At 49.3% G+C, this 27,995-nt stretch overlaps 2 protein-coding genes across 8 annotated transcripts in view; one reads left to right on the forward strand and one right to left on the reverse strand.

The window, feature by feature from the left end:
* Positions 1–26,959, forward strand: STK35 (serine/threonine kinase 35). Of its 2 annotated transcripts, none has more exons than XM_044984680.1 (4): positions 1–152; positions 583–1,120; positions 10,026–10,773; positions 26,383–26,959. In XM_044984680.1, the coding sequence occupies exons 2-3, from the start codon at positions 688–690 to the stop codon at positions 10,736–10,738; spliced, it is 1,146 nt and encodes a 381-aa protein (XP_044840615.1). In that variant the 5' UTR covers positions 1–152; positions 583–687; the 3' UTR covers positions 10,739–10,773; positions 26,383–26,959. The 2 variants fall into 2 exon arrangements, with proteins under 2 accessions (XP_044840615.1, XP_044840614.1); XM_044984679.1 differs by lacking the exon at positions 26,383–26,959 and adding an exon at positions 11,922–14,038 and having other exon boundaries at positions 22–152.
* PDYN (prodynorphin) overlaps positions 1–27,995 on the reverse strand; it is a 103,533-nt gene that overhangs the window by 30,119 nt on the left and 45,419 nt on the right. For 4 of the 6 annotated variants that reach the window (XM_044984686.1, XM_044984685.1, XM_044984682.1 and 1 more), the window contains 2 exons: positions 22,851–22,985; positions 21,159–21,409 (listed from right to left, as the gene is read on the reverse strand). The gene's annotated coding sequence lies outside the window, so the exon portion shown is untranslated. The remainder of the gene's footprint in view (positions 1–21,158; positions 21,410–22,850; positions 22,986–27,995) is intronic. The other 2 variants (XM_044984687.1, XM_044984690.1) reach the window with 2 other exon arrangements.

Below are 27,995 nucleotides of genomic sequence, written 5' to 3' on the forward strand. Positions count from 1 at the left end.
AGCGCGGCCGGGGGGGAGCTCGGCGGCAGCAGCCGCGGCCTCTCAGCGCCCCCCGCCCCGCTGAGCCCCGCAGCAGCAGCGCCTCCGCCCCGGGCCCGGCAGCGGCCCCAGGCCCGGCCGCGCGCGCTTTACGCGGGCAGGCAGGGAGACAGGTAAATGAGCGATTCCTCGCGCCCCCTCCCCTGGGTGCATAATGGACTCTCCCAACTCCCGGAAGCCAGCGATGGAGTGTTTACACTTCGGGGGACAAACCATTCTAAACGGGGGGGGACCCAGGCAATGGATTGGGAGCTGAGCCAACGGTAACGCTTGGCAAGGCTAGTAATGCCCCACTAGGATTTTTAATTGGCGTTTGTCGAGCTGCCCGTGGAACCAACGGCTCCTGTTTGTCTTGGAGGCGTTTGGGGCGGGCGACCTCTTTCTTTCCTCCCTGTCCTCCCAGAATGGTTCGGCCTCACCCTCCTCGGCAGCCGCTATTGGCTCAACCCTTAAAGGGGCAGGCAGGGCGCGCTTTTCTGTCCTCCGACTTAGTCCCACGCCCCCCATCTCAATCCCTGCTTGTCGGGCTTGTGTCGTTCGCAGGCTCCGGTTCCCGGAGGCGGCCTGTGCTCCCCGCGCCCCGGGCGGCGGGATGAGGAGTGGGGGTCCCGGGCGGCAGCAGCCAGAGCCCCACGCGGCGGAGCAGCCATGGAAACGGCCGCGGCGGACGGCGGCCGCCGAGGGACACAAAGGCCCGCGGCCGAGAGGAGGCGGCGGCCGGAGCGGGAGCGGGGCCCGGCGCTGAGGGGCCCCATGGAGCCGGCGGCGGGCGGCGGGGCCGGGGCGCCGCGCTACAGCCTGGTGGCCGAGATCGGGCGCGGCTCCTACGGGGTGGTGTACGAGGCCGTGTCGGGCCGCAGCGGCGCCCGCCTGGCCGTCAAGCGGATCCGCTGCGACGCGCCCGAGAACGTGGAGCTGGCGCTGGCCGAGTTCTGGGCCCTGACCAGCCTGCGGCGCCGCCACCCCAACGTGGTGCGCTTCGAGGAGTGCGTGCTGCAGCGCGACGGGCTGGGCCAGCGCATGAGCCACGGCAACAAGCAGAGCCAGCTGTACCTGCGCCTGGTGGAGACCTCCCTGAAAGGTACCGACCCCCCCGGGACCCCCCCAGCCCTGGGACCCCAAACCCCCTCAGCGACCCCCCCGGGACCCCCCCAGCCCTGGGACCCCAACCCCCTCAGCGACCCCCCCCGTGTACCACCTGGGACCCCCCCTCAGCGACCCCCCCGGATACCCCCCTAGCTGTACCTGCGCCTGGTGGAGACCTCCCTGAAAGGTAGCGACCCCCCGGGACCCCCCCAGCCCTGGGACCCCAAACCCCCTCAGCGACCCCCCTGTATACCCCCTGGGACCCCCCCTTATACCCCCCTAGCTGTACCTGCGCCTGGTGGAGACCTCCCTGAAAGGTACCGACCCCCCCGCCCTGGGACCCCCCCAGCCCTGGGACCCCAAACCCCCTCTGCGACCCCCCAGATCCCCCCAGCCCTGGGACCCTAAACCCCTCCGCGACCCCCCCGTATACCCCCTGGGACCCCCCCTCAGCGACCCCCCCGTATAACCCCCCCCCAGCTGTACCTGCGCCTGGTGGAGACCTCCCTGAAAGGTACCGACCCCCCCCCCCAGCCCTGGGACCCCAAACCCCCCTCAGCGACCCCCCAGATCCCCCCAGCCCTGGGACCCCAAACCCCCCTCAGCGACCCCCCAGATCCCCCCAGCCCTGGGACCCCAAACCCCCTCAGCAACCCTCCTGTATAACCCCTGGGACCCCCTCAGCGACCCCCCAGCCCCGGGACCCCGACCCCCCCTCAGCGACCCCCCTGTATAACCCCTGGGACACCCCCCCTCAGCGACCCCCCCGTATACCCCCCTAGCTGTACCTGCGCCTGGTGGAGACCTCCCTGAAAGGTACCGACCCCCCCAGCCCTGGGACCCCAACCCCCTCAGCGACCCCCCCTGTATACCCCCTGGGACCGCCCCCCTCAGCGACCCCCCCCGTATACCCCCCTAGCTGTACCTGCGCCTGGTGGAGACCTCCCTGAAAGGTACCGCCCCCCCCAGCCCTGGGACCCCAAACCCCCTCAGCGACCCCCCCCAGCCCTGGGACCCCAAACCCCCTCAGCAACCCTCCTGTATACCCCCTGGGACCCCCCCAGCGACCCCCCCAGCCCTGGGACCCCAAACCCCCTCAGCGACCCCCCCAGATCCCCCTAGCCCTGGGACCCCAACCCCCCCTCAGCGACCCCTCCCGTATACCCCCTTAGCTGTTCCCGCGCCTGGTGTAGACCTCCCTGAAAGGTACCGCCCCCCCCCCCCCCCGGGTCCCCAAACCCCCCTCAGCGACCCCCCCGGATTCCCCCAGCCCTGGGACCCCAAACCCCCCTCAGCAACCCCCCCCGTATAACCCCCCCAGCTGTACCTGCGCCTGGTGGAGACCCCCCTGAAAGGTACCAACCCCCCAGCGACCCCCCCCCAGCCCTGGGACCCCAAACCCCCTCAGCGACCCCCCTGTATACTCCCAGCCCTGGGACCCCCCTCAGCGACCCCCCCGTATACCCCTCTAGCTGTACCTGCGCCTGGTGGAGACCTCCCTGAAAGGTACCGACCCCCCCCAGGGACCCCCCCCAGCCCTGGGATCCCAAACCCCCCTCAGCGACCCCCCCTGTATAACCCCTGGGACCCCCCCTCAGCGACCCCCCCCCCCCAGCTGTACCTGCGCCTGGTGGAGACCTCCCTGAAAGGGACTGACCCCCCCCAGCCCTGGGACCCCAAACCCCCTCAGCGACCCCCTGTATACCCCCCCCCCGCTGTACCTGCGCCTGGTGGAGACCTCCCTGAAACGTACCGGACCCCAATCCCCCTCAGCGACCCCCCTGTATACTCCCTGGGACACCCCCCCTGTATATGCCCCAGCCTTGGGACCCCCCTTCAGCGACCCCCCCCCCATACTCCCCCAGCTGTACCTGCGCTTGGTGGAGACCTCCCTGAAAGGTACTTGGACTCCCCCCCCCTCCCCCCCAGCCCTGGTACTCCCAAAGCCCCCTCAGCGAGCACAGCCCCCCACCTCCACCCCACATAACCCGCCATCAGCTGTACCTACGTCTGGTGGAGACCTCCCTGAAAGATATCATCCCTTCCGCATAGACACCCCCAAACCCCACTCAACAACCCCCCCATATAACTCCATCTCAGCTACAGCCAGCTGTACTTACGCCTGGTGGAGACCTCCCTGAAAGGTACCAGACCCCTGCCCCCCACAGTGCTGGGACCCCAAACACCCCTCAGCAACCGCCTGTATAACACCCCCCCTCAGTGACAGCCACAGCCCCCTCTACTTGTGCCTAATGGAGACCTCCCTGAAAGGTACCCCCCAACCATGGAGCCCCCAAACCCCGCTCAGCGACACCCCCCGCCCCCAGTATAACCCCCTCTTAGCTACAGCCACAGCCTGCTCTACCTGTGCCTGGTGGAGACCTCCCTAAAAGATACCAGGGCCCCCACAGCAACCCCACATGGTGACCCTATAGCCCTGAAACTCCATATGCCTCCACAGCCCTATCAGATCCCCATACACCCCCACAGCAACCTCTGCACCTCCTAAAGCCCTGGGAGCTCCTATACACCCCACACAGTGACTCCCAGTCACCCACTGTGCAACATGCAGAGCTAGCTCAACTTGAGCCTGGTGGAGACCTCCCTGAACGTTACTGGGACTCGCCCACAGGACCTGTACACAGTCCTGGCACCCTTGTAGTTCCCTCACCCCACTTCCTCCCTTCCCCCCCCCCCGACCCTTCATAATACCCATCCATACAGCAACAAGCTGTCCGCTTTACCTGCACCTGGTGGAGATATCCCTGAGAAGTATTGCTTCCCCCGCCCCCCATCTCCTATATATCCTCAGAGGGATCCTCCATAAACCCCCTCACACAGCAGCAAGCAGAGACCGCTCTACCTGTATCTGGTATAGGGTCCCCCTCCCCCAACCTCTTCCCCCCCCGTACAACTTCAGCCAGGGGCCTTCCATAACCCGTATATTCCCACTCAGCTATAAGGAAGACCTGTTCTACTTGTGCCACACCTCTGGGTCCCACTATATGCCCCCACCCCCAGTGAAGGAGGGAGGCTTCCATACCTCTCATAGGGATTCCTTCTCATACACCCAGCAACAGGCAGTCAACTATGCATGTTCCTCAGGGAGAACTTTCTGAAAGATAATTAGAATCCTACACATGGGTACCACCCTTGAGGGCCCTGCCCCTCCTCCAGTGGGACCCACCTCATTTGTAATAAGCAGAGCCAGCCTTATCTGAGTCTGGAGACCTGGCAGAAAGGTCGTGGGGGCTCCCCTCGGGGCCCTCGTACAGTCCCTGTCGTGGAGTCCTTCCCTGGAAATTGGGGAAAGAGGTTCCCCAAGACAATATTCTTCCCTGAAAGAGTCCGGTATGTTCTCCCCTACCCTAGAAACTCTCTCAGGCAGAGAGGTCCAGAAGCCACCCCCTCTCCTTCAGACCTTCCCTCCCCTCATGGCAACAAGTGGAGCCAATTGTATAGGAAAGTAAAGATTCTGGTGCAGGAAGCTGTAAATTGGGGAGACTACCCTGGGACCCCCTTCCTATCCTGAGGGAGCGACATGCACTGCGTTGCAACAATCAACGCCAGCTTGAACCTGCAATTGGTGAATTTCTCCCTCAAAACTACTGCACCCCCCCCCCCATCCTCCCCATACCTAGCCTGTCATCACAGACCTGTCAGTAAGCTTGAGTTCTGTTATTTGCTAGGTGAAGAACCCTGTATGCTCCAAAATGCATTGGTCTCCCCCCCGCAAAAAAAAAACCCTCAATAGCTTGCAGCTCAGTTACCTCCAAGGCTATGTAACTTACACTGATAGGTGCTTTGAAGTAGGTAAACAGGTGGGGGAGACCTCACCGAAAGCTACGGTACCTCAGTTCCCCCTTCCCCGGTCACCCAAGGCACCTGTGCTTGGTCATGCCCCTCTTGTTCCCCGCTACCAGCAGTGTTCTGGCCCATGTGCCCAGCGCTTAGAATCCCTGCCGTGCCGTTCTGCGTGACCTCAGCCCGGCTATTTACAGGCATGCACAGATGTTGTGCCAACGTGCCGAGGTTCAGGATGTGGGGATTAACTCGTGCGCCTCATTTTGGATGAGTCTCAAGTAACAGACCACTAGACTGTAGGGTTCAAATTCGTTCGCAGAGTGAATGTCGTTTATGATCCAAAATTCATTATTCGGCATCTCAGCAAAATACAGCTGAAGCTGAGCTCCTGGCTTGGAGTTCCATTAGTCTCAGTTGAGGGACCATTGAGAGGGAAATACACACATCGGCAAAGTCACAGCCTTCATACATACACATGTTCAGGGCTCATGTTCGACCACGTGCCCTATGGGCTGTTCTAGCCAATGGTGTCAATGTACAGAACTAGCTTACGAGAGAGACACTGAGCATAGATAGCTGACGTGCTAGTAAGCACTGCCCTAACATGCTACAGACTGGCTGCGCAGCAGCCTGGACTCCGTGCCGTAGCTCTCAAAATACTTCTCCAGTGTCCATGACTGTACAGCCTGCACACTGGTTACAACACAGCAGTGCATAGCCTGTTAGTTTTAGATGCCACCGGCTTATACCAGTGACTGTGGCCATCTCTTTTCAGTGCAGTGTGCTAGCCATATCTGTTTGGCATATCAGTCTTAACAGCTAACGAGTGTATTTTAAGATTACATCTAATTTCAACAATGGCGAAAGGGACACCAGTTCGATAGCTGTTAAATTTGCTCAGTGATTTGACTAAATTAAGTCACTTTGAAATGCTGAGGTTCCAATAGGTGTTTCAGGGGAATGTCACTGCAGCAATGAAGGGGTTAGTGCACGTTATCCATCCTACACCACCTAGACTGGAGTGCAGTGTCCTTGAATTCAGTGGGACTTTATGTAAACACTCAGACAAGTTCTGAGACTGTTCCATGATGTAAATCAGTTGTCTTTTCTCTTAGTCTCCCTTTGCTGCCTGCTCTGTGTGTAAAAACTAGGGTGACCAGATGTCCTGATTTTATAGGGACAGTCCCAATTTTTGGATCTTTTTCTTATATAGGCTCCTATTACCCCCACCCCATCCCGATTTTTCACATTCGCTGTCTGGTCACCCTAGTAAAAACCCAGATGCAGAAGGAGACTGTTCCCAGTAATTTTCTCTATGCTAAGTTCAAAAACTGCTGAGGAAAACTAACTAGAACTCAGTCCTTCTATGCACCCTTCAGAGACAAAAAAGGGAAGGACCCCAACAATGGGGGTGCGGGGAGAGAGGAGAGTGGCCAACAAATCACCCCAAAAACCATAGAGTGCAAATAAAGAGAGGGCAAAGATCAAGGGAAGGATGAAGGCAAATGCAGGAATAGAAGGGGGCTGGTGTCCCGTGTTGCTTTTCCCACTAAACCTACTGCAAGGTGCCTGCTCTTGCTGCTGTTGGTGTGTAGCATTCCCGCATAAGTCAAAATAGGAGACTGGATCATTAGCAGAATTTCAAATGCTAAATTCCTACCCAAGGACAATGTTCTATCCTGTATGTATAGGATTCCTACGAATAGTCTCAGTGTACTTTATGGTCCCACACAAATCGTAACCTGGTCCTCTCCACACGAGTGCCAACGAGCACCCTCTTCAAAACTCCGCTACGTGCAGTCTTCAGACCCGCCGCCACAGTTGTGTGAGTGTGCACATGCAACCTGAGTGTAACATTAGTTGTCACTTATTGCAACTATTGGGCCAGATTCTCTGCTGTGGTTCCAGCTGACTTGCGCTGTCTCAATAGCATAAAACCACTTGAAAGCAGCCCTGAAGGATCAGTAGAGGATTGGCCCTGATACAGGGGAGGCCGTTGCCGTTCCAGTTCTATGCCGCTCACTCCCTGGTGTGTGAGTAAGGGGACATGCCAGAGGGGACGGCTGAGGAGAGCCGGCAACCAACATAACCCAAAGCCTACTAAGGACTTTCCTAAATTACACTGAAGCTCATTTTGGTCCCCATCTGGCCCAGGCTCAGGGGTGCAAAGAGCTGCTTTTTCCCCAGCTCTAATCACGCCTATTGTCTAAACTCTTCATTGTTCTTGGTCACTTAATTTCACTTTCGGAAATTCCATTTTAGCTACTTTGTCAGCTCTTTAAATGGAGGCTCTTTGTTCTGACAACAGAATGGTGATTTAACAAATTAAAATACTTTCTATACCCCAGAAAATAAGTAAGGGAATAAATAGTGCTCCTGGCCTAGACCTGGTAGGTCAGTGTCCCACCCCCAGTTACTCGCCCTGGACTTGGCCTATTACTGTTGGTGCAGCTGTCTTGACACGAGAGCGCTTGGCTTGTGGGAGTCCAGTGGCAGAGAATGTGCTTCAAAACTCAACACTCCTCACTTTGCTCTTAAAAACTGAAGGCTTTTTCTTCATTGCTAAGCCAATATTTCAGCCGGTTGGAAACTGACTGGCTTTGTTACTGAGCTTGGCCACCACCACACAGCTCACACTTGTAGAAAGGTGCCATCACCGCCACTAGAATCGGAATGCTTTTGCATTCCCACATGTGCCCTATAGCCTGGTACCACCTGCACTCCTACTTCTGTATGACATGCACACAAGGGGGGGTGACATTGCTGTTATAAGCAGAGTCCATACGTCCTCATGCATAGAATACACAACTCGTAGAACAGCTGTTCAGAGTTATTACCAGAACAGGAATAGCCATCCCACCCAAAATCTTCCTGCAGTGGGCTGGAGCAGCACTGACTGAAGGTTATACACAAACCCTTGTGTCTTAAGGAGGTGTTGTCGGGTTTTAATTAAGCTGAGTTAATAAAATTATAAACTGTAAGTGCACGTAACTGTTTTCACTCTGCAAACGTTTTTGTTCCCAAGACCAGTAGTTCTGTCTTTGGTTTTCCATTCTGTCATGTCCTTTTCCCACTCTCTCACCAAGGGCGGCTCAGACAGTAGACGCTGTTTTCCTGTTCTGAGTTTTCATCTCCAGAAACAAATAACCCTTCCTTCCCCAAATAGACTGTTTGCCACAGAGACTCTAGCCTGGAGGGATTCCCTCTTTACAGTACTCTGATTAGGGAGCCTTGATTTGGCCACCAGCCCCCCACTTTCTGATGGCTTGTTTAAAGCTGGGGTCCCCCCTCCCTCCAATGCTGTAAAAACTCTACAGCCCACCTGTGCCATAACAATTGTTTCTCTGCATATAAAAGCCAGGGCCAGCATTGGCAGGGTAGGCAGCAGGGCAATTGCCCAGGGCCTCATACCACAGGTGGTCCCACAGAACTAAATTGCTCAGAATTCAGGTTCAGCTCCAGGTGACAGGGCTTTAGCTTTCTGTCCTGAGCTCCAGTGACTCTGATGGTGGCTCTGTTTGGTGGACCCTCTGAAACCTGCTTGCGGCCCCAAGGGGGCCTTGGACCCTGGTTGAGAACTGCTAGTTTAAAGGCTCTCCCTCCCACTCCTCCCTATGATCTAACTTTCATCATTCACATAGGACAGGGAGGTGCAGCCAGATTCTCCTTTTCTAATTTCCATGGCAGTAGTCATGGTTACAGACTGTTTATGCAAATAACCAATATTTCTCTCCACCTACCCATACCAATCACTGGCCATTAAAGAGCTGATGACTTGGCTTGTTTGGTGTTCTTTGGCTTTATCAGCCATTGGAAATCCTAGTTTCTTTCCCACGCGTTCTCTGGAGTCTGTGCTAGAATGTTTATTTGCTGGAGGGTGGAGTCATTTAACACGTTAACTTTTCAACTCTGCCCATGTGATTTGATAGAAAAAGTAGAGGCAATCAAGTTGAGTACTCTGGGTTTATGGTGAAATGTAATTCTCAACATTTTATGAGGAAATAGTCCAGTTGCACTAACAGCTTCTGTCTGTATAACCAAAGTCAACTTCCATCTTCTCTCCTGCATCATGTGTGTTCACTATATTCAGGAAGTGCTATTTGCTAGAAGGCAAACAGTTCAAGATTCCTCCCCTTCCTGCTGGGAATACGGCTGTAGGCACAGATATCATCCCAAATAATCTCTAATGGTAATCAGTAGGCATTGTACTGGTATAACTATATATACATGAGGCTTTTACCAATATACACCTATGTTAGCAAAAAAACATCCCCCTTACTAATAGAAACAACAAGGAGTCCAGTGGCACCTTAGACTAACAGATTTATTTGGGCATAAGCTGAAGGAAGTGGTTTTTTACCCACGAAAGCTCATGCCCAAATAAATCTGTTAGTCTTTAAGGTGCCACCAGACTCCTTGTTGTTTTTGTGGATACAGACTAACACAGCTACCCCTCTGATACTTACCAATGGAGTTTTGCCAGTAAAACTTAAGAGTAGGACAGCCCTTAGTGGTGCCAGTCACCACAGCGGAAGAAACCCTATAGGAGAGCAAGCTCGATTCTCTTCTGATTCCTATATCATCAGCAAGGCCGAGAATTCTAACTGCAGAATCTTATTGGTGGTAAATGCAGAAGCTGAAGAACATGGCTTGGTTTTCAGATTCCAGGTGGAGCCTGCAGGACTGGTAGTAAAACTGTTCACTTGCAATCTGAGCTCTGTAGAAACTACGGAGGATGGGTCCATGTTTACCTTTTCTCAGAGCCACTTGTAGAACAATTTTTAAAGCAAACCATCCTTTAAGCTGGTGTCTAGGGTACGGTTGTGACTGTGATAGGAAGTGAAAAATATTCTATAGCCCCCTCATTCCACAGGACACCAAAGCAGTTAAACTATAGAGATGAGGGCGTCAGTCAGCCAGTCTGCATAACTTACAAATGACACACTTAGCAGTAGTGATCACCAGCATGTCCTCGTGAGGGCGGCTCTGGCTAGACTCATCAGGACTTTCCGCTGCATTTAAAACATAACTGTCCTTACCGTTGCTAACCTCTTGCTGTGTCTGCCATTACCATGCCCCTTTCTTTCTTTTGTAAGGTGAGAGAATCTTGGGCTATGCTGAGGAGCCCTGTTATCTCTGGTTCGTCATGGAGTTCTGCGAAGGGGGAGATCTGAATCAGTACGTGCTCTCGCGGCGACCGGACCCGGCCACTAACAAGAGTTTCATGCTACAGCTAACCAGCGCAATTGCCTTCCTGCACAAGAACCATATTGTGCACAGGGACCTGAAGCCAGACAACATCTTGATCACCGAGAAGTCTGGCACCCCAGTTCTCAAGGTGGCAGACTTCGGACTCAGCAAGGTCTGTGCTGGCCTGACGGCTCGGGGCAAGGAAGGTGGGAATGATAACAAAAATGTGAATGTGAACAAGTACTGGCTGTCTTCAGCCTGCGGCTCTGACTTCTACATGGCCCCTGAGGTCTGGGAGGGACACTACACAGCCAAGGCAGACATCTTTGCCCTGGGCATCATCATCTGGGCCATGATTGAGAGGATAACTTTCATCGATGCAGAGACCAAGAAAGAGCTACTGGGGACCTACATCAAGCAGGGCACAGAGATTGTGCCTGTTGGGGAAGCACTGCTAGAAAACCCAAAGATGGAGTTGCATATCCCCCAGAAACGCAGGACTTCCATGTCTGAGGGAATCAAGCAACTCTTGAAAGACATGTTAGCTGCTAACCCACAGGACCGACCTGATGCCTTTGAGCTTGAAACCAGAATGGACCAGGTTACATGTGCTGCTTAAATTCAGGGCAAAGCATTAGTGCGTTTTGCAATGGGGTAAGTGTTCTGCAGTTTTTCTGCAACTCTTTTCTCCACCTATTGCACTATCCCACTTATTGGCTGTACTGTGTAATGGCACAGTGGAGCCTTTTATATTCTTAGAGCTATTTATCCACTGACTCATGTAAGAACTACTTCCTGAGGCTTTCAACCACCTTTATTTAAACAAAAAAATCATAAAAAGGAGATGGGCAAACAGAACTAGCAGCAGCCCTGTCTAATGTTCTCCAAACCCTGTGTTGGAAACATGTCTAACACAAGTCTCAGTTGCCTGAGAGGACCCCTACCACACTCACTCACTGACCGAGCTGGCTAGTGTGTGGTGAGGCAAGGGACCACTCAAACAACTGGGACAGAAGCTTTCCTGCTGGCTCATTCCCTGTGCACTGACCAATGAGAGGGAGGGATCCTGCAGGGGAAGAATAGTATCCTTGTATCATGTGTACACGAGGGGACAGAAGGCTTCACTGGCAGCCTTGTCGATAACGAGTGCTTCCCTTTGCAGCCTTAATGTTCTCTTAATGGTGGTTTTTGCATGTAATATAGCAATTTTCTTCTGTTTATACAAAAATGAAGCTCATCGCTGTGCTCAGAGGCCACTTGAGGTGACCTACAGAGGCCTTCCCATGATAAGGTGCCATATTCTACTCACTAGCTATCTTTTGGATGCAATACAGTTTTGCTCAGCTACTTCATCCTCCTCTGCTTAATGGTTGCAATCAGGCTGAGCCTAGTTTAGACAGTCCTGAAGCTGGAAGAGTGGACATCAGAGCTCCTGGGCTCTGCGTACCCATTCCCACCCCAATATAATGTACTGGACTGATAACACCCCTCTTGAATTAGAAGAAGTAAAACAGCTGTCCAAACTGCTTAGGAATACACTGGGCAAAGTGGCAGGTGAGTTTTCAACATGCACAGTCCTGCTTCACCTAGAAGGAATGTAATTGGTCTTGTTTCATTTTTACTTCCTAGTACTAAATATGGGAGTTCCTCTGAGTGTGAAACATACTTGTGCAATGCCAGGCCCGTGTTCCTGTGTTTGGCACGGTTGGGTGATATAAGCATTCCCAGGCAGAAAGTTTCCAGACTTGTTGTATTTTAAGATTGCTCCTAGCTCAGTTTAAATGGAACCACTTTCCTTCCAGGCTCAGTTCCCTAAACCACATCGAGGGACTCCCAACGTTAAGGAGGAAGTGAAGCTCTCATTTGCCTTTGCCACTGCTGTATTCAGAGCCTAAAGGACTCCAGTAGCCAAAAGCCTAGTCTGTCAGAGCTGTAGAACTGGGGAATGGGGTTACATTGAGCTGGTGTCCTCAGTAACCGGGAAGTATTTATTTGTGGCAAAGCCACTTAGAAACAGAAGCAGTTACTAGGGGCTCCCCCAGCCAAAGAACCAGGATGAAACTGGAAAATTGCAGATCTGGGAGATGAAAGTAAAACTTGCCTTTGGAGAACCTTGGTCTGTCAAAAGCTCCTGCAGTGCTCTCTGTATAATGCTGATCAGGAGAGATCTGTGACACTTCATTAGTGAGAAATGACTGAATGGCAATTTAGCCCACCTGTTCTGCTGGCTGTGGCCAGGAGACTGAGGAGCTCAGACTCAAATTAGCTATTAAAGGAAATTACAAGTTGGAGCTGCCTTGGCACATGTCACTGTTTCCCGCCCCTCATGGTGAAGTTGTGCAACATGTGGTAAGATCAACCCGTAGAGACAGGCCTCTGCGGTAATACGCATGTACAACAGGATGAATTAAGGACACTTTGGCAGCCTTGGCTCCTAATTTCCTCGCTGCTGTTGATGTGCCTTGACCTGGAGTGAGCATGCTAGAGATTCTGTAATAAAGATGTGCTCTCCGTCCCCTTTCTCCAGCCGCCAGTCTGGAATGTGCCCAGACAAGTAGGTTATTTGGGGCATTTCTTACCAGCATCAATCAATCAGCAGCTGCTTTTCTCAGCTGAAGAGCTGCTGTGAGAAACTAATTTTTTAGGGGGGGGGTAAGAATCGGACTTTACCAGGAAAGCAAAGACACCCTTAGTTGAGACTTTGCTCTAGATTCTCGCTCTCTAGTACCATGTATGTGATAAAAGGTCCATCGCAGTGAGTGACTGAACGGTGGGGCTGCTTTAGTGCACAGGCTGGTGGATCGTTGGCTGTGTATAATGCAGGTTCCTGATGGGGGTGGGGTAGGGGGTGAAGAATGAATGAGCAGAATTGTGAACCCTTGAAATGGACGTGAGTGATAACTGATCCTTCCTTGTTCTGGTGTGACTAGGTGCTACCGGAACAGCAAACTTCACCTCTTGGTTTTAAGGGAAGAGGTGGATGTTTTCCTCCTGGTGGGGGGGTTGGGGATATGCTATTTTTAAAGCACCCAGCATCATGCATCTCCCGAGTGGTCCATGTTTTGCCTCTGCTGTTGCCATCTGTGATCACTCATGCTCTGCTAACACAATGCTGCTGAGTTATGTAACAAGCCAGTGCCCTCTGGGGAAAATCCATTCTGCACATATCTGCAGAATAGTAAATGCAGGGATAATAAACAGAGAGAGGACAGTCCTACCCTGCAGCTGTTTATGTAAGACCCTAGCTGCCTGTTCAGATTCCCCCCTTCCCTTATCCATGGATGGAGCCAGCAGTTCATCTTCACCAAATGTTTCCTTTCGTGACCTAGCTGCAGCGGAGGTGGTTACCACTCATGTAACTAAATTGAATGTGCCATAGTGGCCATGCTTTGCTTGTCCCCAGTAGCTGAGCTGAGTGCCAGCGATATGTTCATTGTAGACTTGGCGCATCATGTTACACGAGGGGGAAGAATTTCACTGGTTCCTTCACTGTGAAGCAGTGCTCTTACATGCATGGCTTTTTAAACAGCATTCACACCTTCAAATCCACAACAGATCCGTCATTGTTGCTGAGCTTTAGTGTAACATTCCCAACGCTTATGTCTGAAACTGCCTGAGAAGCTCAGAATGAACAAATCAGTGCCTGAGGTCGGCATTAATGCCCCACCACTTGAGCATTTAACCACAAGTCAGTTCCCACAGCAAGTGTAACTTTGACCCTTACGAACCTTGTATCGTGAATTGCTGTATGTGCCATTCAGAACAAGGCCTCTCATTTCTGTTTGAGGAGTTAAATGGCAAGAGACTTCAGACTTTAACTAAAGTTCATGTCCTAGCTTAGGCAGCACGCAATGCTGCCAGCCAGAGCTTGCCCATTCTTGGTATCGCACTGGCCACTTCTGGCTTCTCAAGGTCCAAGGAGGCTCATGTCTCTACACTTATGCTACAGATATTGCAGATCTGCCACGCAGCAGATTTTATATTTAACCAATATTTATGGTTTCCTGCTGTTCTGCTGAAGCCAGCCAAAACCAATGAGCTGGAGACGGTGAAGGTGATCTTCCTGCTGGTTTTCCCAGCCTGGCTGAGTATCCCAGAGCTGTCTGTCCCATGTGGTTACTCAGACTGTCCCAGTTGTTGCTCCTGACTCCACACACCCTGAGATTTACTCTGTAAGAGTAGCAGGCATTCCCTGCAGTGTTTGTGTGCATATTTCACTGACATAAAAGGATTTTTTTTTCCTCCTCATTTGAGTAGACACAAGGGGTAAGACTTTCACAGGACCCCAGCTTCTGGAGGATGCTGTCACTTTTACCTAAGATCTTATGCACAATTTATACAACCTTTCCCTTTCGAGGTATGTGATACAGAAGTCATTCTAGTACAACCAGAAACTGAGCTGTTTGATCCTGGGGGGTGACCTCAGGTTAATCCCTTGATTCCTGTAGGTGTTTAGCATTGTTACTGCACCTGCATTACACATTAGCAAGTACTTAACCTCTCCATGCCTCAAGGGGGAGGCTGACTGTAAGCATGGAAGTGGTTGGATAATATTACTTGTAAGTAACCATCAGCATTAATGTGGATTCTATCTGGTGGGTCTGATTCTGCCCTTGTAATTTTGCCATGTTCCTTGGTGCAGAGCAACACTAAAGGGGCAGAAGCAGCCCAGCCAGTTCCTTTGTGGCTAGAGACACAGGATTTCCTTCCTCGTTCACTCTGCAGTTATCATCCTGTTCTGTATTCCGGTGAACGAATGCACTGCTTGATCACAGACAGTGGCATCAGTTCCCCCTTTTCCCAGCTGTGCACTGCGTTCTAATGTTGTGGCCACTGTGGCATATGTACGCGGCGGGCTTCCCTCTCCCGGTGTTAACTGTGGCAGCAAACCACCCCTTCTGGTTACAGGTTAGGCAAGTTATTTATATTTGGACATCAGTTTAGTATTGGACATAGTTAACTATTTACACAGCCAGGAAGCTAGGGCACTGTGGCGGGGATGATTTGTCTAGAGATCTTACTCTGCTCAGGTGAGTGGTGGTGTGGGGACGAGCACACAAAAGTAAGATCTCACCGATTTTGGTTTGTTTCTCATCACAGTGGTTCTAGTAACCTTAACTGTAGAAATAAGCAGATCATAAGATGAGTAAAGGCAACATCTCTCCTGTGCTGTTCTGATAGCTGAGACTTTGGTCCCCTTAGAGTGATCTTGCATAACTACCTTCCTGAAGCTATAAACACCCTGATTAATGCTCTCCCGAAACTTCTTCAAGAGCTGCTGCTCTTTGCGAATGGAAAGTTACTTTAGAACCGTTGTGGTGGGGTCGGAGGGCTGTACAGAGCAGCCAGCACTGGTATTACACAACTCCCACATGTCCAGGCAGTTTCAGGTTGCCAGGTAGTGCCCTGAGCCCTTCCAGAAGGGGGAGAGTGGCTACACTTAACCCTCAGGAAACAGGAAATATAGAGCTAACAACCACCCCCCTACACTCTGACCCTTGCCCTCTGAGTGATGCCATAGTAATCCCCTAACACACCTGCTGGGGCCCTGCCATTGCAGCTAGTGTAGAACACGCAGGGAATAGGCCACGTGAGCACTTGAGGACTAAGTCTAACACCTTCCCTGTGCTACAGCAAAACTTGTGTTTAGCTGAGATGTACTGGACAAGAGCTGCCTACACCACACTCACTCTGCCTGCTCCACAGCAACAACCACATTTTACAAGCCCTTCACCCTCACGGACCGTGTTCCATCCAGCGTTATGCTTTCACTTGGCAGTCATTAAACCCACAGTTCACTCCTGTCCCATCTCACTGCTGACAATCCCCGTGGCAAGACGACCGTCTGCAGCACTGAATCGAGACATTGCATCCCTAAAGATACTCGGACACTTCTGTCCTTGGCTCACACAGGTGGCGAGGAGGGAGAGGGTCTCAGACTCCCTAGACCACCCCATCACAACACAGCTCTGTCAGGCTGCTCTAGCAATCCCTCCACCATTCAGTAGGGCTATATCTAGCACCGGGAATGCAGCAGAAGTGCATGCAGATAACTTCCAGTGGCTGTTGCCAGCTCCAGAGGGGCAGAGTTAAGGTTGCAGTGCTGTTTATCTTAACTGTATATCCTGGTTTTCAGAGGTCTTCGTGTAGCCCCTCTCCACATTAAGGAAGGGAATGAGGCACCATGGGGTAACCTGAACCCTGGCTTAAACCCTTAGTCATTTAATTGTTCTTTTTTAAAAAGTTTCTCAGCACCCAGCTCTTCTCCCTGCACTGCATCAGCTATTATTAGCCTGGCCACAGAATGCACTGGCTGGGCGTTGGTACCTTCACTGCCTCGGTATCATCTGCAGTGACTGCCTGTCCAGCACTGCCCTCCCCATGGAGAGGTGGGCATCAGCATGGGACCCCCAGGTAGAGGAGCTGGGCAGAGCATGGAGTTAAGGGGGACATCTTTTGGAGGGAAGGACAAATTGGAGGAGGGCCATAGAGGAGGCTTGGTCTAGTGGTTACCAGCTGGGATGTGGGAGACCTGGATTTAATTCCCTGCTCTGCAACAGACTTCCTGTATGGCCATAGACCACATCTAGTCTCTGGCTTTCAGTTCTCCATCTGTAAAACAGAACAACAGCACTGGCTGAGGAGAACTGAGGGTAGATACAGTAATGGCTGTGAGGTGCTACAGTAATGGGGGCCATGCAAGTACCTGTAATTGGAGGGGTTTTTGGTGGGGGTCATGTGGAGCCCCCCCCACATCTTCCCCCACATAGTTCTGACCCTCCCTCTTTTCCATCCCACTCTTGCACTGTTCTAGCACCCAGGATGACTGGGCCCAGGGCCTCCCACGTGGGCATCCTAACTACTGAACTGCAGTTATTCCCTTTCTCCGGCCCAGTGACTATCATAGTCCAGAGACAGCTAGTCCCATTCTCTCTCTCTCTCTAGTCCAGGGGTTAGGGCACCCAAATGGGAGGTGGGAAATCCTGGGCCCAGTCACCCTGCTCTAACCACTCATCTACCCAGAGTGCAATAGCTTCTACAGGAGAGACTGGGGGAGCCCCACGTCAGAATATCCCATAGCTCAAGGGCTAGCGAACGCTCCGAGAGGTGGGAAACTCTTGTTCTTTCTGAAGTGAGCCTGACTCTCACCACCACCTCCTCATCCAGCCAGATTTCGAAGGGGACCTACTCTGGTAGATGGCCTCTGAGCACGTGACTTAGGCAGTCGAATGCCTGTTGTCTTGTAATTCATGCATCACTCTGGGACTCAGGCAGGAAATAGGTGTCTAGTCACCTAGGGGGAGGCATCCGTGCGTGTGCTCAGAGGCAGAAACACAGACACTTAGGGAACTTTGACTTGGAAAAGGTTAGGTGCGGAGTGAGTTTGGGTAACTACGGGATCATTGTTTCATCCTCCTTAATCAGTGCTGGCCCTCTCTTTTAATAATGCTGCAGGTGGAAGAGTAGCCACAGATCCAGCAATCATTCTCACAGCCGCATAGAACACATGTAATTAATCTTTCAGAAAGTAGTTAGAGGCCCTTCTAAATTAGCTGAACTACTCAAGACGCATTGCACACAATATTAAACCCCCTTAACAGGTTTTAGAACCACGCCCACTGATCATTCACAGACTTCTGCCAGGGGAAGGTTCACACTTACAGCATGCCTGGATGTCTCAGGTTCATTGTCCCCTTGAGCCATACAGGCACTGTAACAGCAAACTGCCTGGAAACCCCCTTGCCCTAGTTTCTTGGGCTTGTTGTTTTTGGCATATGTCATTGTGGAGATCTCAGATCAATAACTTTCCCAGTAGCGCTTCCTGAAAGGGGCAGGGGGTGCCATGCGCTAGATGAGCAACTGAGTGCAGTAAAATGGAAGGGGGGGTTGAGTATCTTAGGGACCCTTCATTCAAATGACCCCCAAATTCGGACCACTAAGCCTATCTGAAGCACAGCAAATTTCAAGGCAAGCCGCATAAATCTGTGGATTTTACAGCTCTGAGAGTCTACTTTTAAAAAAGTGTTGTTCAGCCATAGCAGTAGCAGAGATCACATTCTGCTCTCCTCAGGAGGGCTTGTACTGGAGCTCAGGTGTAGCTTCTAGCCTGTGACTAGCACAGCAGTGAGAGGGGGAGGTGAGGGACGGAGCCAGTGGCGGAGCTGCTCTGGCTTTTGTTAACATTACAGATGAATGTGAAGAGTGGTCTCACTGTACAGAATACTTCTCAGGCTGCAGTGTGTGTGGAGTAGGGGGCAGGTGATGGTTTGATGGGATTTCAGTGCCCAGCAGAGGTGAAACTAACTTATTCCAGCAGACTAGCTCACTCCTTGCACTACCTCTTCTTTCAGCCTCTAACTACTGCGGAGATGAAGGAGGAGGGCGACACGCATCAGGACCTTAATTGGGCCCTGGGTGATCGTTTCTTCCCACCACCCAACACAGATGTAATGAGGTTGAGTAGTGCCTGTATAAGAAAAATTAAAACTACTGATTATTCCTCAAAAAAGGTTTTTAATGACTTTCGACTATAAAGGCAACACAGACAAAATAAGAAAAGCAAGAAAAAAGACCAACACTGAATAAGGATGAATATAAATGGCACGTTATACTGAAGACAAGCACAAGTACATGTAAAGTTATTATTCATCAGCTACTTACTACTATTCTTAACACTATAGTATCAATACAACTTGATCAATTCAGCTTGAGCAACCAGACTTCTTTACTCCATAAACTTACCCTGCATTTGTCTGAAAATACGTTACCCTTCAGTCGGCCGTTTTCCTCACTGGCCAGGTATAGAGTGTTGAAAAGTGCATGTCCCTTCGGTTCAGAGGGTGTGGGTCAGGTTTCCCTTAGGACAGACACACACACGGTCCCAGACCTTCGTACTTTTTACCTGATCTGTCAGCCGTGTCTTAAAACAGGCCAACCAATTAGGGTCAGCTAAATCTTTAATGTGGGTAGCGTTGTCTCTTGGGCTGTATAATTTATGCTTACTTATATCCTTGTAGCCAGTTTTAAATGTGGGTTAGACAAGCTGTGACCCTGGAGTCACAACTTATCTCGCTTTATAGGAGTTAGCATAATGTGTTATCTGGTTGCAGTGTGTTTTGACCACAAGTCTTAGCTTTCGTCTGCAAAGCTTGCCCTTTTCACCTCTGCAAAGCGGAAGTTTGAGGCCTAACCTGGACAAAACCTGTGTTCATTTTAAGCTTGGCAATAATTTTGTTCAGAGATTAATCACAACTACCATCTTAACTCTGAGAAATGAGTGGAGAGGTTCACTTCTCTCCTGGAGTTTGTCCGTTGAATGTCTTTACCATTTTCTGTTGGTAACTAGTTGCCTGTTCACCAGATCACATTATGATTAAGTGAGGTGGCAGTTTTTCTCCTGCTTCACAGCATGCCATCCCCCGATACCCATTTATCATTTCTATGCAAAGTCGCTAAGAGACACCTTCAGTCTCCTTTCTGATTTGCTGCTCCTCAGTCCTTCTGTCTTGTGCCAAGTATGGCCTGGGATACCATTTCCGTGTGTCCAGCCATGGAGAACTCCTGCAATACTTCTCTTGTGTCTGTCTTCATACGCTTTTTTTTTTTTGCTCCCAATTTGCAACTCTTGACATAGAAATCTGATGTCTATGCACTGACCAGCATCTCTCAGCCAGAAATTCACCCACTCTCGCGACCTCACTGTAGTCCTTTCCGTAAGAGCAGTAGCCCCTGTCTGGTCTCTGATCCTCTAATTATAGCAGTCACACCTGAACCCCATTCTCTTTAGAGGCTAATTGTAGCTGAAACAGGATCTAGTTTGAGGCACTCTCAGAGAGTTGGTAAAGAAATTAAGGCCTAAGAGGTAGTTGCTAATTACCATGTACTCTAACAGCTGTGTTCTGCTCCGGGTTTCCTTCAGCTAATTGAGAGTTCCAGTGGGCCTCGGTCCTAATGAGCACAGTTTACTGAACTAGGTGCTGAAATGGACTAACCCAAACACACACCCCCGTTGGGGAAACGCCTCTTGAGGGCCAGATGCATGGGAAGGGAGGTGGGGGGGAATCTCACAAACAAGCTCAGCAATCTTCTTGCTTTAAAACAAAATGTCTGTTCTCATCTATTATCCCCTCATGTTCAAAGTACATTGCTTAGGTCTTGATGCCTCTGCAGTGACAAGCACAATCTTTGGGTCTCCTGTGGTACCCTTGCATACTCTGCAGCTCTCCAGCTGCAGCAGAAACGAGGACACTTAGTAGTGACTGAAATTCTAGTAGCTGAGATCTCTAGACACTTCCAGTCTCTTAATAATGGTGGCTTGCTAGTCATCAACCACAAACTGAGTTGGAGAAGAAGAAAGAGGAGCAGAGGCAAGGAATGTGTCCCCACTGTCCCTTTAGGAAAGAGGCAGTGTAATGACTGGTACAGTACATCTACACTACAGTGACACCACTGTAGTGTGCACACTTACTACAGCAACAGAAAGGGTTTTTCTGTCACCATAGTATTTCCACCCCTTTGAGAAGCAGTAGCTAGGTAGAGGAAGAATTCCTCTGTTGACCTACAGATGTCTATGTTGGTGCTTAAGCTGGCTTAACTATGTATCTCAGGGTGAATTTTTCACACCGCTTAGCAACGTAGCTAAACCTGTAGACCAGGCTTCTGAAAGCAAACAAGCTAGTACGAATTCAGAGCTGAAGGTCCAGCCGCAATGCAAGGTAAAATGGAATTGGTTTCCTCTACAACGCTCTCTCGCCAGCTTCTCGACCTTCAGGGCGCCCCCTTTCAGAGGGATCAGGGGTTGTGGCCAGACAACAGGAGACTGCTGGTTTTTCCTTACTCCTCCCACCTACCTTCCATTCCCTCAGGAGGGATCTGTAGGATTTGTACTGTTGGGGGAGGGGTTAGAATAGGCCAGTCAAAGCAGGATCAGCAGACACCTTGTATATCGGGATTACAAACACCTAGGCAAGCAACCAACCAACCCAAAATTCTTATCCCTCCTCAGCTCACTTCAAGGTTCCAGAAAAAAGGTGACCTACCTTAGACCAAAGCACAATGGTCCCACGTGTCTTGGTTCAGTATGGCCCCAAGAGCACACAGCCCCTGCTTTGCCTTCAGCTGTCTGCTAGAGCTGCTTGTTCCCTTACTTCCTGCTCTCTTCCTCTTTCCTAAGGAATTCAATAATTCTCCGCAGCTGGTCCCACTGCCCTTCTGTCCTCAGGGTGGGAGCCTATACAAGCTATCTCAGTGGTGAATTCATTGTTGAGCTGTTGGCTATGGTCCAGTCTATCTGGTATTAAAATATAACAACAAATGAAGGCCATTAATTTAAAATTATTAACTTAAACAGCCCTAATACATTTGAACGAAGTGCCACAAATAACTTGCAGGCCGGTGAAGAGCAGTCTTCTGTTTTATCTTTCATTTGTGAGCTCAGTTTTAAAGTGCTAGACCGACAGTCTTGGAGAAAAAACAATTCCCTATCCTCAGAATGGACCAAGCTCCAGATTGCTAAACAAAAAGATCTCCACCCTGATCTGGAGGGGCCTTTTTAGGGGTGAAAGGATGGCTCATCCCATCTCTTCCCTGATCAGCATGACTACAATTAATGCCACATGTTGCTTTTGTGATTGGATGCTTGTCTCCTGGAAACTGGTCTGAAAAAACCACACTCATTTCACACAGGTCCCGACATCCACTAGCCAATAATGACTCTTGCTCACTATCAACCTGAGCTGGATTCATTAGTCTTTAGCCATTGTTAAACTTCACCAACCCCCTTCATGTGCTTGGGCCTGGGGATGGTTTGGGGAAAAAACCATAAAGGATCACAGAAATGTAGGGCTGGAAGGGAGCTCATGAGGTCATCAAGACCAGCCTGCTGTGGGGGATGCAGGATGAAGTAAGCCTGGACCAGCTGTGACAGGTGTTATCCAGCCTGTTCTTAAAAACCAATTATGGGGATTCCACAACCTCCCCTGGAAACCTGTTCCAGAGCTTAACAGCCCTAATGCTTCTAACGACCCATAGTAGATGAAGACTTATCAGGTCCCCCTTCAGTCTTCTTTTCTCAAAACTAAATGTGCCCAGTTTTTTTTAACCCTTCGTCATCGGTCAGGTTTACTAAATCTTTTATCATTATTTTAACTCTCCTCTGGGCTCCCTCCAGTTTCTTTCCTAAGAAGTGGTGCCCAGAATTGGACACAGTGCTCAAACTCAGGCCCCACCACTGCTGAGTAGAGCAGGACACCTCCACTGTCTGTCTTACGACACTCCTGTTACTATACCCCAGCATTATATTAGCCTTTTTCACAACTTCACGTTGTAGACTCATAATTTGTGATCCATTGTAACCCCAGATCCTTTTCAGCAGTACTATCCCCTAGCCAGTTATTCCCCATTTTGTAGTTGTGCAGTTGATTTTTCCTTCCTAAGTGAAGGTTTTTGCACTTATCTTTACTGAATTTCATCTTGTTGATTTCAGACCAATTCTTTGTGTCATGGTTATTTTGATTCTAATCCTGTCCTCCAAAGTGCTTGCAGCACCTCCCATCTTGGTGTCATCTGCAGATTTTATAAGCATCCTCTCCACTTTGTTATTCAAATCAGTAATGAAAATACTGACTAGTACCAGAGTCAGGCCAGACCTTTCAAAGACCCATTAGATGCACCTTCCCAGTGTGACAGCAAGCCCTTGATAACGACTCTTTGAGTACAGCCTTTCAACCCACCTTCTCGTCATTTCCTTTAGACCATATTTCCCTAGGTTGCTTCTGAGAACGCCCTGTGGGACTGTGTCAGAGGCCTCATTAAAATCATGCTATATTACATCTACTGCTTCCACGCTCTTCCCTAGTCCAGTAACCCTGTCAGAGAAAGAAATTAGGTTGCTTTGTTTCTGTAACACTTAAGCAGCATGATGTAGAATCTATCAATCTAAGGTAGTGATTAACTCCCTCCCTCACCTCTTCCGTGCCCTTTCGTCCCATGCAGGGGAGATAATGTGATTAATGTGAGAATCTGCAGGTTAATCTCTGCCTCCCCCACGGTAGTAAGAACACTCTGCTACCAAAAATAACTGACTGATACCCTTAGCAGGACTGCCCCCAAGCCAGCTCCGGCTCTCTTCAGTGTGACCTGGGCCAGGGGTGCCCTCCTGTGCTGGGCACTGTGTACACGAACTCCCAGCTGCATGCACCAGGTCTCAGTGTAGTAACTGATAAGCTGTTGATGCCCATGTGAACATTTTTTTAGCTAATTAAGACTATAAGTGTCATCAGTGGAGGGATTAAAAACTCTTGCACCCACCCCCTTGAAACAGCGTGCAGCATTTCATCTCTCCTCACCTTTTGTCAGAAGTTATTTTGGGAAACTTTGAACTTGGGGAAATCTCTCAAATGCGGGATCTCTTCTGGGTGAAACTGGAGCAGAAGAGCCATACTACCCTGCTTATGAGGTTGCAGCATAACATAAACATTCTAGAATTTTTCCTGTGTAATTTCCTTTAAGAAGCATGCTCCTGATGTTCCAGGTGCCTTTGCCCATGGCAGAATGCTTTGTCTTTGTAGTGAAAGTTTATCTGGTCAATCCACTAGCACGCTGTTCTGACTAGCATTTCTCATCTATACTCTCCTAGAAAGCACAGATAATACATATATTCCCATTTCACTGCTTCAAGCCAAGGTGGATAAAAATAGATTAAACTGATTTATTTAAATAAATAAATACATTTATTTTTTAAAAAATCAACCTATTAAAATTAGACAACCTACATTAAGGCCTAAATTTACTCTAATCTATTAAAATAAAAAAAGTCAAGCTGTACATGTTTTCTGCCAAAATTTTAAAGAAAATCAGCACTGAACTGCTGGAAGGTCACTGGCTAAGCAGATGGAACCAGAGTTTGTTGAAGTACTAAACCGGTTTTTGTCAGTAGTAACCTCTTCGACAGCGACAGACAATATTTTCTTCATTTCAGTTTATTCAACTAAGTTAGTTGAATGACTAGTTCTTTCAAAGTTAAGAAACCAATGGGGAATTGAAAAAAGCAGGAAGGCTTTTTTCCTCTTCCAATCAGTGACTAAAAACTAGGTGTGAGAGCATAAGATCTACTAGTTCTAAAATCCTGAAAGACGTGATGACCAGAAACAATCACTTCAGTTCACAAACTACATATAATACTTCCTTTGTTTAACAAATTAGTTGGTTTTAAATGCAAAATATGTTTTGATTACCCCCCCAGCACATTTGAGGTAGTGTTATTTAATTAAAAAAAACCAAAACAACCATTTCTGCACATTTATTAAATTCCAATTTCCATCCAAATAGAGCTTGACACTAATCATAAGTTAAAAAATATCTAGTAAATAAGTATCATTCAGAATTTTAACATAATAAAAAAGTAAAAATTAAGAATCTGAATAAATGTATGTTAAGCTATATGACTGCTTAAATAAATGTGTGTAAATACAATGTGTTGTCCTGGTAAGCAAAAAAAATACCAAATTTAGTGTAAAGACTATATTTAGTTGCAAGTCCACATGTTTTAATGGTTACCAATCAGTGAGAATCAATTTTCCTTAGGAAGATAATTGTGTTTTGCATTTGTATTTTTTTTAGTTAAAATCCATTTAAATCAAGGCTTCCTGCTTGCTGATTTAAATCATGATTATAATTGAGTGATTTAAATTGGTCTGATTTTAAATCAATCCACTCTGCTTCAGGCACCAGGAGAGGAGGTTTCTTCCTTTAAGAAGTTTATTCTTTAACAAGATTTCTTAGTACATAAAGGGATTTCAGTGATTTTTCTGGGGCATAACCATCTTTTCTCAACAGGTTAACTCTGTCACTGTTAAGTCAGCAGCACTGTTTTAGTGGGAAACTGATTTCACTCATTGGAGGAGGGAGGACTTGTTGGCTCTCCTAGGATACCAAGGTTGTAGGATGGTGACACTTCTGATGGGGCACATTCTGTCCCCATTGAGATTGATAGTGAAACTCCCATTTACTTCACTGCCACCATACCCTGGCTCAGAGTTTGTCTTGGAGAAATGTAGCTTGACGTGTACTGCCTTGCTTTTGTTTGGCCAATCCCTACACATGACATTTCTCCACTTGTCCGTATAACTTTTGAACACTGCATCAGATCAGTTCCAAGATTTCAGAGAGTGGAGCAGAATGAAGGGATGCAAGGAGCTCCCAATACATGCAGTGAGCTTGATCTACAGTTAGGGTTGCCAGTTTTGGTTGGATGTATTTCTGGAGATATCACGTGACAATCTTTAATTTCTGGATACCTCAGGACAGTCCTGGAGGGCTGGGAACCCTGCCTACACCAGCAGTAAAGAGGGCCAGCCTCTAGTATTACTGGCCCAGCAAAGTGAGATCCTACACTCAACATGATGGCATCTCTCTGTTGGGATGTAACATGATAACTTTTGAACACCACCTCCAATCAATTTCAGAATGTCAGGGAATGCACTTGGCATCTGGTTAGTGCAGACATCAGCTTGTGGGAGGACTAGACAGGTGTGTGCAATGAACTTGGCCTGCAGAAGCAACAAAGCGTGTGACCTCTAGCGATTTAGTTACAAGTCAAACATGGAACGAAGGCATGGGAACTTTCTCATGTTCCAATCTAGCCCCTTCAAAATTGACTCCCCCTTCTGTTCTGTAAGTCGCATGAATGCGCTAACTAGCAGACCATAGCAATTAGCAGGCAGAGATGGAATCTAACATCCCTGAGAGTTAACATTCACAGCCAATAAGAAACAGTCTCTGCTCCTCTTGAGTTTCTCACTGTGTGTACAGCAAGGGGGATTTTTTTAATTGCCTCCAGCACAACGATTTGAGAAGCCTAAGATGCTTTCTAACTGTTAGTGAATTGAAGACGGTCATACCTGAGTGTGACATCCACAGTGTTCCTCCTTTAGTCGGATATGCGTACGTACAGTTGAAAGTGTTTTTAAATGGGCATGCTCATGAGCACATCATATGGAACCTCTGGAAAATGTGCTTTCCAATGCTTACAATCTATCAGCAACTGGCAGGTGGTAATGGTGCAAGTGAAATGCAGGGAGGTGGGAAAGCAAGGTGAGCAGAAGGAGAGGATTTGAAAGGTCCGATGTCTCTCACTGTGTCAGGACTACCCATTTTGGCCAGCCAGTGGCGAGGCTTTCAGGACATTACATTTTTCCAGGTACAGCCCCTAGACCGGTGAGTGAAACAATGGCAATATCTGATCTCTATTATTTTTTTTCCTAGGTTTATTTACCAGGGACCTACAATCTCCATTACTTACATGCACAGAGGGAAGCAGATGGTATTGAAGATCACCTGACAACAGGATCTCTGGCAATGGGAAGTTTTCCGTTTGTTTTGGGTTTTTTGGTCACGTGAGATTTCAGAAGAGCAGAATCTTTGCAGCCCATTTGGTTACAAGACTATTGAATGAGGTCCAGAAGAACATGTGTCTCTTTCCCCACATCCCCACCCCTTTCCCCCACCGTTTCAGCCTTGTTATTCAACTAGAATGCTACAGGTTCTTCTGGGAAAGACCTGTGGCTTTTTACCACCACTGATTGCAATTAGAAGCTCTGCAGAGCATTCCCTCAACTGCTGACAAGTACCAAGGATCAAAGTCAGGCTGTGCCCAAGTGTGTTTTTTAAAGTTAATATTCTTTATCTAGGGGAGAGACGCTCACTGGGCTTGCTCTGTAGTTGGGAAATTGTAGAAAAAGTAAGGTCTTTGAAGCCCCATGTTGGAAACAGTCATGTGGCTCAGAACCTGATGGCTCCTTAACAGGCAGGTGCTACCCAGGCTATAAAGCAAGTGACAGAGTAGGATAGCAAAAATAACGAGACGGAAAATAAATTGATTAGGCAAGATCAGTGCTGTAGTGGAAAGATCCTTGTCGTCCCCCCACCCAAATAAAAAAGTCATCTGTGGAATCTGGCAACTGAGAGCCTAATTCTGTAATGGGCCTGTGGAGTGGATGGGACAGATTTTCAGGTGACCAACTGAACTGTAGGGTGGATGTATCTGACAAAAGCAGAAAGTAGCTGAAAGAAAGATCTGAAGTCACTTGTGCCAGACTTCAGCTGTGAGGGACTTGGCAGTATTGGAGGGAGGGGGCCCTGACAGCTAGTCACTCGCTGTGTGGTTTCAGGGCTCCTGCAGAAGACTGTTTGCCCTTTGCATGGGAACTGTGGTCTACAAGGGGCAAAGAGCAGGCTGGCCAGGCTTGGGCACTTCCGGTTACGCATCAGCGGGATGTAGGGGGAAGGAGGTGGGAATCTCAAGCCAACAGTTAATACTTAGTTTCCTGGCCTGCAGTTGGAGCCGCACTGACATTCTGGGACTGACTCTGTGCGACGGTTTTAGTAGCGCTTTAGACCTTGCTCAGTGTAAAGCACAGCACCCTTGTTACCCTGTGATTTCTTAAACACGCTAGAAGTGTCTTCCCGAACAAACCCCTTACCAACCCCTGCTGGCATACTGGTCTAGGAGCCACTAGTTGGGCTTCCAGACTAAATCTCCCTCACCCAGGCACCTCCGTATTCCACTGTCACTTGGTAGGATGTGACTGGCTTCACAATTAGAGAAGGGCCCTGCTGACCTAATCCTACAGGATCTGTACCGTACTAACATGCCGGCTGGCTGTGCGGACACTTCAGTCTTATTTCTCTTCATTGACATTTTTGTGCACCCACTTGCTACTTGTCTGTCTACTCAGTGTGCTGCACCATCCCCTGACAGTGAATGAGAATGCAAGAACTCCATTAGGGCTAGATTAAGGATGGTGTCTAGTTGTTTGTTTGTTTTTTAAACCCGTAAGCCTTGACAGCTCTGCTGAGCTTGAGTGCAGTGAGCAGAG

Source organism: Mauremys mutica, chromosome 13, assembly GCF_020497125.1.
Source record: "Mauremys mutica isolate MM-2020 ecotype Southern chromosome 13, ASM2049712v1, whole genome shotgun sequence".
Lineage (NCBI taxonomy): Eukaryota > Metazoa > Chordata > Testudines > Geoemydidae > Mauremys > Mauremys mutica.

Excerpts from the sequence above, each read along its gene's own strand:
- STK35 (XM_044984680.1), top strand. The coding sequence starts at position 688 with ATGGAAACGGCCGCGGCGGACGGCGGCCGCCGAGGGACACAAAGGCCC. Across the intron at positions 1,121-10,025 it reads GGTGGAGACCTCCCTGAAAG|GTGAGAGAATCTTGGGCTAT; the intron begins GTACCGACCCCC and ends TTCTTTTGTAAG.